The sequence below is a fragment of the Lynx rufus genome, unplaced genomic scaffold (genome assembly GCF_022079265.1).
Source record: "Lynx rufus isolate CCGP_SWC_20201006 ecotype Redwood Valley unplaced genomic scaffold, mLynRuf1.p SCAF_24, whole genome shotgun sequence".
Taxonomy (NCBI): Eukaryota; Metazoa; Chordata; class Mammalia; order Carnivora; family Felidae; genus Lynx; species Lynx rufus.
Window position 1 is genome coordinate 15613246 of NW_025814839.1, and position 9909 is coordinate 15623154.

General features: G+C 48.8%; 1 gene segment (V, D, J or C); it reads right to left on the reverse strand.

The window, feature by feature from the left end:
- Positions 1-3464: 3464 nt before the first annotated feature.
- Positions 3465-4068, reverse strand: LOC124518505 (immunoglobulin lambda variable 1-40-like). The segment is given in 2 exon segments: positions 3465-3847; positions 3959-4068. Coding segments are annotated over 2 exon segments (441 nt in total).
- Positions 4069-9909: the final 5841 nt, after the last annotated feature.

The following is a 9909-nucleotide window of genomic DNA, read 5'->3' on the forward strand; positions in this document are numbered from 1 at the left end:
GGGACTATATGGTGAGTCAAATGGTGTCCCTGCAGAGAGCTGGGGGACCCGTGGGTCAGAGGTCAGGGCATGTACCAAGGCCAGAAAAAGAGAGGAGGCTGGTTGTAGGTGACCCTAGTGAATATCCACTCAGAGAGTCAAACAGATGGACCAATGAGCACATGAATCCAACATCTCCAAATGGAATTGGAATGGAAATTCGGAAAATAAACATACCTAGACTAAAACCTGAAGTGGTTTTTACTCATTGTGAATGCACGTGAATGCACATATATTCATATGCGACAATTATAATCACAACAATGCTACCCATGTGCACTTGCTAATTCTACAGGACCAGACTTTTCCCCTCACATTATTATTCCTTATAATCCTGAGAGGTCCTTAGGAACGTCAGGGGAAACTGAGACCTTGTCTCTTCACGGGCTCGTGACATGGTGCTCTGTGAGGTCCCGGGTGCCGGTGAGGCAGGGATCTCAGGGTTGGTGTGTCACTTCCCCACTGGCCTGAAGCACGGCACAAGCTCCAAGACTGCTGCCCCATGCTGAGAGGGGATAATCAGCTCCGTCCTCAACCCAAAGCCCAGGAATGGGCAGGATGGCAGCCCAGTGTGAAAGAGAGAGGGGTGTGGAGCAGGGTGGGGGGATCTCCCACTTGTCCTTGGTAAGGCCTGACTTCACCTGTGCAGGGAGTGGGGAGGGTGAGTAGTAGAGGAGCCCAGGTCACGGTAGATACGCAGCTCTGTTGTGCAGATTGAGCTCCCCATGGTATATTTGTAGCTCCAGAAACTTCCATGGGGGTGGAGTTGCTGCACTCAAGTGAACCCTTGCGGTCTCTCTGTCCAGCTTCCCTGCCCAGGGCTTTCACAAGTAGGAGCACACAGAGGAGCAGTTAATGAACTAACCCAGAGATGCAGGTGGTCTGGGTGCTGATGACCCCCAGGTCCTGGCAGGTCAGCGTCGTCTAGTGAGCACACTGATGCCTGAAACCCTGGAGGCCCTGAATGGTGTCCCTGCTGGCAGGGGACAAACAGGATTGCCCCAGCCTTTCCCACATACCCTCAAATACCAAACCATCTCCCCAAAAAACAAATATTCCAGTGAAGAAATGGGCAAAAGACATGAATAGACACTTTTCCAAAGAAGACATCCAGATGGTTAAAGACACATGTAAAAAATGTTCTACATCACCCATCATCAAAGAAATACAAATTCAAACCACAATGAGATACCATCTCACACCAGTCAGAAGGGCTAAAATTAACAACTCAGGCAAAAACAGATATTGGCAAGGATGTGGAGAAAAAGGATCTCAGTTGCACTGCTGGTGGGAATGCAAACTGGTGCAGTAACTCTCAAAAACAGTATGGAGGTTCCTCAAAAATCTAAAAATGGAACTACCCATGGATGATGGGCATTGAGGAGGGCACTTGTTGGGATGAGCACTGGGTGTTGTATGCAAGCCAATTTGACAATAAGTTATATTTTTTAAAAAAGTGAGTGGGAAAACAGAAAAAAAAGTACTACCCTACAACCCAGAAATTGCACTGCTAGGTATTTATCCAAGGGATACAAGTGTGCTGTTTCAAAGGGGCACAGGCACCCCAATGTTTCTAGCAGCACTATCAACAATAGCCAAAGTATGGAAAGAGTCCAAATGTTCATCGACAGATGAATGGAAAAAGAAGATGTGGTATATATAAACAATGGAGAATTACTCGGCAATCAAAAGAATGAAATCTTGCCATTTGTAACTATGGGGATGGAACTGGAGGATATTATGCTAAGTGAAATTAGCCAGTCAGAGAAAGTGAAACATCCTATGACTTCACTCATATGAGCAATTTAAGATACAAAACAGATGAACATAAGGGAAGGGTAGCAAAAATAATATAAAAACAAAGAGGGAGACAAAACATAAGAGACACTTACACATAGAGAACAAACTGAGGGTTGCTAGGGGTTGTTGGGGGGGGGCGTGGGCTAAATGGGTAAGAGGCATTAAGGAAGACACTTGTTGGGATGAACACTGGGTGTTACACATAGGGGATGAATCACTGGAATCTACTCCTGAAATTATTATTGGACTATATGCTAACTAATTTAGATGCAAATAGACAAATAAAGAAATAAATAATACATTAACAAAATACACAAAATACACTAACGGCCTTCAGATCTCATAGTTTCATTTGTCTACAACCTCGCTCCACATTCACAGACAGAAAATGTATACTGTGATAACACAGAGTCTCCCACACTCAGAGAACTCAGTCCCACACCCAGAAAATTAGATAATGAGATGGGGGTGGGGAGGACATTTCTACAAGATGAAGAGGCTAACGTGACCTAAACACCATTATTATTCACCATCTTTCTGTAAGGTTTAGGCACTGCAAGTGAATAAGAAAATCACTGGTTGGCTCTCAGCATTGATGGGAATGGACAAGGACTCATTTCAAAAGACAAAAGTTTATGATTTAGTCATATATCCTCTGGGGCTGGTGCAGCAGGGAGAGAAGACATCATCCCAAAGAGCCAAAAGAACAGTTCTTTCTACTGAAGACTAATAAGAGGATTACATAGGTCTGGAAACTTCTAGAAATAGGTAAATGGCCAAGGATGGAGACCCTGGCTTCCTCAGAAGTCAGGTGGGAGCTGAGAACACTGGACCTATGACCCCCAGTCCATGAACTTAGAGACCTTGTGTCTCAACATGATGGGCGAGATGAGCTTTCTGTGTCCTTTGAGACCCTTTGTCTAGGAAGGGGCTGCTGTGAGTGACTTTAGGGACAGAAGGGAAGAAGGAGCCCTCACTCCCAGGTGGTGCTGCTGCCTGCAGCGGGGCCCATGGTGGCAGCAGCAAGAGCATCAGAAGCAAAAGTCACAGGCTGAACCTGAGCAGCTGATGGGGCCTCGCCCTCCCAGCAGATGAGAAAGGGGTTCTGCTTTCAGTTCTCATGGACCTGGGACTCTGTGGGAGCCCACGATGCTGTCCCAGGAGGGGCAAGGACCAGACGCCTCCTCCTCGGCCCTCAGCCCTCAGCCCTCAGCCCAGGGAAGATCTGGGAGCCAGAGTTGCTAGACATGGAGCCAAAGAGGGAATCAGGATCCACAATGGATCCAACTATCATAATAGATGGGGATTTAGGGGCAATTAGTGGGAGCTTTTGTTACCAGGACACATAGCAGACACTCCTGATGTGTCCTGACTCAGACAGAGCTGGATTTGTGTTCCTGTTTCTGCTGTGACCTGTCATGGACCCTGTCCTGAGGGCAGCCTGCCTTTGGCACCCAGGAATGTGCTCAGTTTGAGAAAATCACACAGTATATTGATCCGAAAGACAGGCTTCAAGGAGGAATTGCAAAGAATGTGGAAAGACTTTGTAGACTTATTGCTTGTGGAGGGTCTCAGACCCTAATTTGTACAAAACAAACAAGGAAGCACATGACTTGGCCAAAAAGTCAGGCCTGCACAGGAAGTCCCATTGCTGTGGGGACAGCAGGTTTTTGTCTCACTTCCCCACAGGCCTGGAGCACTGTGTCAGCACCTTGAGTAATGTCAAGAGACTGGCAGTAATAATCAGCCTCGTGCTCGGCCTGGAGCCCAGTGATGGTCAAGGAGCCTGTGTTGCCAGATGTGGAGCCAGAAAATCGACCAGAAACCCCTGAGGGTTGATCATTATTAGTGGAGATGAGGAGTTTAGGGGCCTTTCCTGGAAGCTGTTGGTACCAGTTCACACCAACAATACCGATGTTGGCACTTCCAGCGCAGGAGATGGTGACCGTCTGGCCCAGGCCCCCAGACACTGAAGGCGGCTGAGTCAGCTCAGATTGGGCCCAGGACCCTGGAAGGGGAGAGACAAAGAGAGCATGATGCTGGGGTCTAGGGACCAGAGGAGAATCCAAGGCCCACGTGTCCTCCCTGGACCACTTCCTCTCTTCCCTCATCTAGTCACCTGTGCAGTAGATGAGGAGGGTGAGGAGAAGAGGGAACCAGGCCATGGTGGAGGTCATCACCGACCCTGCCTTCTGTGGATCCACAGCTGAGCAGATCTCCTCTAATCCCTTCCTTCCCCTTTTCATCCTCGGAGAGAGGGAGGGCCCATCCATGCAAATCAGACCAGCAGCTCTCTGACACTTCACTGACCCTGGGCCAAGTCCCTCTGCCTGAGGATGTCAGGTGGGTTGGACAGGGAGGTGGTCTCTGGGGCCATGCCAGGAGAGGGGAGGTCACAGTTTGGAGTCCTGAGCAGAGGGCACAGGCATTGTCCAGGTTCAGGTCCCAGGTCTAATCATGGCCGACCCTCAGAAGCAGGTGACGACCACCCCCTGGTATCAGGACCAGACACAGCATATGTGACATGGTGAGCAGATCTCATCAGAGTTCCTGCCTTCCCACTGCTCTGTCCACCATCCCCTTCCTTCGGGACAGGCCAGGTGTCCCATGTGTGGCCTCCCATCCCCTGAGGACACACTGTGCTCTCCTCTGGCTCCGCATAGTGAGTCTGTCCACAGCGCCCTCGGCTATTATTGACAGGGCAGGACTGACGTGGTGACTCTTGTACAACCGCACAGGTGAGGATATTGGCCACAGAGCAATGGGTCCTCATTGACACATGGCCAGTTCTGTGCAGGAGGCCGATTTCTTCCTCCTTCCCTGCTTCCTCTCTGGTCTGAGAGTTTTCCCTTCCCAGAAGCTCCCTCAGCACTGAGGACACAGGGAGACCTTTTCTCCAGGTTGTGGGTAGAAGCCCACATTCCTCGTGTGCATTCCTACAGGGTTCCACACTGAAAATCTTTGTCAGCTGTCACTCTTGCCACCTCACATCACATACTGGGGACGATGGAGGTTGGCTTCACCCCTGGGGAGACCCCTGCAAGGAAGCACCTGTTGAGACAACACACATGTCCTTGCTCAAGTGGAGACTCTGCCACACCAGAAGGGATGCAGCTGCTGAGTCTCCCTCAGGAAGTACAGGGCCCAGTCCCCTGTCCCAGGTTCCTTTTAGTGTATGGTCCTCACTGAGCCCCTGTGTAGGGACACCATGGCAGTCCCACAGCGCCCCCTCCTGTCTGAAGGGCACACACCCCACTATGTTTTCACAGCCCTGAGAGCCCAGCGGGTTTCCTCACTTCTGTTTATTCACACATCTTTGAGCTGAATCTTGGATAATGTGACCCTACAGTGCTGCCCATGTAGCATTTTTCAGTCTCCAAAGAAGCCCTAGTCAATAGGATTTGGAGGCATTTACCTCAATTAAATGGTAAATTGCCAGTTCTTTGCAGAAGATACTCCAGACCTCATGTCCCTCCTCTGGCCTACAATTGAGAATATGTCTATGTCGTGAATATTTGAAAACTCCTGTGCGTTAAAGCAATGGATTCGAGCTACTTTCCATTAAATTGAGTATTATGTTAATCTTCTATATTTTTAGGTAATTTCCTTGGCTTACTACCTTAAGAAGAAAAGGGAATACAATGAATTTATATTTGATGAAGTCATATTTAACAAGTGTCATTTTTTGATTTTCTTTTGTTTTTTCATGGGTTACCCTGACAGTGTCTTGTCTACACTTTTTTATAAAACCCAAGATCCTGAATATTTTCTCCTTTTATGTTTACAGCTTTATGTTTACAGTTATTTCTATTATACTTTTAGTAATTTTTTAATAGATATAAAGTGAGTTTTGAGTATGATTCATTTCTCTCTCAAGATATCCAACTGTTCTGTGGCCATTTGTCCAAAAGTCCATCCTCTCTCCTTGGAAAGGCTTCTTCTACTTTGTAAAAGAAAAAAATTGTTTATCCTTCATTCTGTGGGTCCGTTTCTGGGTTTTATGTTCTGTTATCTTGGCCAATGTGTCTATCCTCTATCCATACCATCCTGACTTGCTAGGACAGGAACTGAATTACACTTTTATCCAATTTGGGAAGAACTGGTATATTTACTATAATGAGTCTTCTAACCCATGAACGGAACTTATCTTTCCTTGTTTTAGATCCACTTTGATTACATTTACCAGCATTGTCCAGATTTCAGCGCCTGTGGCCTATACTTGTTTTGTGAAATATGCCCCGAAATAGTTCATCGAGTGGTTTTAAGTTTTTTTTTATTATTTTCACGTGTTTATTGCTAGTATGTATACATCTCTATGATCTTTCTATGTCGATCTTTATTCTAAAATGTTTCTAAAGTTATTTATTACTCTTTGAATTTATATATTTGCATACCTAATTGTAGGTTCCTTTGTAGTTTTCCTGTAGGTCATTCTCTCACCTGAAATGGGACAATTGTCTCTTGTTCTTCTTCATCTGAATGCCTCTCATTGTTTGTCTTGCCTTATGGTTCTGACAGACACATCCAGTCCTATGTGGAACAGCAGTGTTGAGATAGGACATGGTGGCCTTGCTTCTTACCCGAGGTGGGAAAGCTTTCAATGCCTCATCTCTGTGTGTGTTCACCGAAGGGAAGGTGTTTTATAGTTTTCTTTAGCAAACTGAAGATGTACTCTTCTATATTTTGTTCTCTGAAAACTTTTATCACTCTCATTCATATACTCATTCATTCTTTTCCATGAGCACAAATAGGCCTTGAGCTGTGCAGGAAGTGGAAGAGAATTCATCTTACCTGAGAGTAAGGAAGACGCTTTCATTGGTCTTTCTTTTTTAATTTTTTTAATGTTTATACATATTTGAGAGAGAGACAGATGGAACCCAATGAGGGAAGGGCAGAGAGAGAGGGAGACAGAATGGGAAGCAGGCTGGAGGCTCCGAGGTGTCAGCAGAGAGCCCGACATGGGACTTGAACTCAGTAGCCATGAGATCATGACCTGAACCGAAGTCAGATATTTAACTGACGGAGCCACCCAGGGGCCCCTGGGGTGGGCCTCTGCTGTCCCTGATTGCTGGCCAAAACCACATGGATTATTCCATTCTATCCCACATACCTTCACACCCCGAAAACATCCTGTCTTCTGTGACAAAACTGGCACCCCAGTTAGAAGCCCGTGGTTGTCTGGACCCTCGTTACTGAGCTGCTCCTGATGGCTGCCAGGTGCTGGGTCCACAGCTCTGGGCTCACCCGTGTGCTTCATACACATGCCCACAGCACCCCTTTCTAGCCCCATTACAGGTGACAAAGCACGTGAAAGGCAATGTGAGCATCGCGCCTGGGGGAAGGGAAGGCCCTCTTGACTCCTGCCACTTCCACAGCCCCCTCCTCACTACTGGGGGAGATCCCTCACCTCAGGGCCCATCACTGGGCTGCAACCTTCTCACCCGCACCCACCCCTCCATTCACTACAGCAGCCTCCCCAGATCCTGACCCTCCCTCATGGGTTTACATGAGTTGAGGACAGGGTGACCAGAGACCTAGCCCCTGAGGAATGATGTGTCCTCGGCTGGCATAGCAGGCAGACAGAAGCCTGGACCGGCCATATCCCACAATTTGGGAAGGCTGGGGTGCTCCTCCTCCCTCTGACCCCAGATTACTGAGCAGGGTCAGACCCCTGAGCCCTCCCCTGGATTCCTCTCCTGTCTACTGCTTGTGGGAGTGGGGGAGTCCATCAACAAGGACCACAGGGGAAGGGATTGTAAAGAGGCAGCTCTGCCTTGTCAGAAAGACAGAGGTGGCTCCCTGGGACCCACCTCTCAGCACAGCTCTTCCAGCAGGACCCGAGCCTGGACCCCTGACCTGAGGAGGAGGGGTCTGAAGGGGACACAGTCAACAGCCTCTGCCTGGTCCCCTCCTCACGCTCCCCCCTGGCTCCTTGATCATCTATGCAGCACTGAGACATCATCACAGCACATCAGATTCGGGGGTTTCCTGTCCATGCCTCCAATGTTCCAGGTCCACCTCACTGCCTCACCCTTGTTCACGCTCCAGAAACATCTTATGTGTTGCTATTCATACTTCTTTGTCCTCTTTCTTTCCCAGGACATTTTCAGCAACATGAGGATATAGATTGTCCCTAGCGCACTCACGCTGTATCTAAGCCAAAGGGTCATGCCTGGCACATACTTGGTGTTCACCAGAGGGTGTGGAGGGACTGATCTCTGTACAGTCATCTATCCAGAACAGGAGCACATGGAATCTGCTGGGGTCTACCCAACGGGGACTCAATTCCCAGGACAGCCTGCCCCCAGGTGTGCAGTAAATCCTGCCCAACGGAAGAAAATCAAACAATGTTTTGCAGAGTAGGACTGGGTTTACGGGCACAATTTGAGAGAACAAGGACACTATTTCTAGACAGAATTCCGAAGCCTTGTCTAAGACTCCACTATTAGAAGACACGAACAAAGAAGCAGCTGTGTCGGCCAAGGGGTGTGAGCTGCACAGGAAGTCCCATTGCTGAGGGGACAACAGGTTTGGGTCCCCTTCCCCACAGACCTGGAGCAGTGTTTGAGACTGTGGTCCCACACTGAGCAGTTATAATCAGCCTCATCCTCAGCCTGGAGGCTAGAGATGCTCAGGGAGGCCACGTTCTCTGACCTGGAGCCTGAGAATCTGGACGGGACCCCCGCAGGCCAAGCACTGCTACCATACATGACAACGTTGGGGACACTGCCTGGGAGCTGCTGGTACCAGGACACACCTCCAGCCCAAATGTTGCTGCTGCTTCCCATGCAGGAGATGGTAACACTCTTATTCACAGACTTGGACACTGCAGATGGCTGAGTCACCACCCACTGGGCCCAGGACCCTGCAAGTCAGAAGAGAGACACGGGGTGAGAGAGAGGGGCAATGGACAGGGCCCATACGTGGTTCCACAGTCCTCTCATCTCCAGCCCCAATCCCAGCCTCCAGCCACCTGTGCAGTGAGCCAGCAGTGTGAGCAGGAGAGGAGCCCAGGCCATGGTGGAGACCCCTGCTCAGCAGTGTGTCCTCAATGTCCCTCAGCCGGGCTCCCAGAGTCTCTCTTATTGCCTCCAGCAGCCCACGGGGAGGGAGAGACCCTTCATGCAAACCAGCCCCCTCCCCCTGGCTGGGCAGCCCCAACCTGAACCCTGAACCTGACTCTTGTCTGGAAATCTCACCCCAGGAGGGGAAGGATCGAAAGCTGTGGGGCCTGACCTGGGGCTCCCCAAGGGCCTGAGAGCACCCACATGCTAAGCCACAGTGAGAACCAGAGCCAGGTGGCTCCCAGCTGGGATCACAGCACACAAGGCTCAGAGACAGGCCACAGCGCCCCCTGCTGCCCAAGACCCAGACATGCCCATATGTTTGGTCTTGCCCACAGAATACTTAAAAACATCAATAGACTTTATGATTTATTGTCACAGAAGAATTTAGTAGAATTTCCAGAGTTCCCAAATACACCAACCCCCTCCACCACCTTGTCTTTCCCATCATCCAACTCTAGCCCGAGTGTGGTCACTTGTTATACACTATGAACCAACACTGACAAGTCATTGTCACCCAAAGTCTATATTTACAACAGCAAAGCTGACTCTTGACATTGTTCATTCAATAGGTCAAGAGCTATACACTGATATATGTCCATTTTAGAATCATACAGAGCACTTTCACTGCCACAAAAACCTCTGTGCTCCAGCTGTGCATCCCTCCCTATGCTCAACCCCTTGCAACCACTGATGCTTTTATTGTCTAAATAGATTTGTCTTTTTCGAGAATGTTACATGCTTGGAGTCACACAGCGTGCACCCATTATACATTGGCTGCTTTCATTTAGCAACGTGCAACAAAATGTCTTCTGTGTCTTTTTATGTCTTGGTGCCTCATATCTTTGTAGCTCTGAAGAATATTCTATCGTTGGGGTTTACTCACCTGTCACCTCCTGAAAGGCATTGCGATTGGCTGCTGCCAGGTGTGGACAGTTATGCATAGAGCCACTGTCAACATACTTGTGCAGGGTTTTTTTGTACACATTGTTTTTAACTCCTTTAG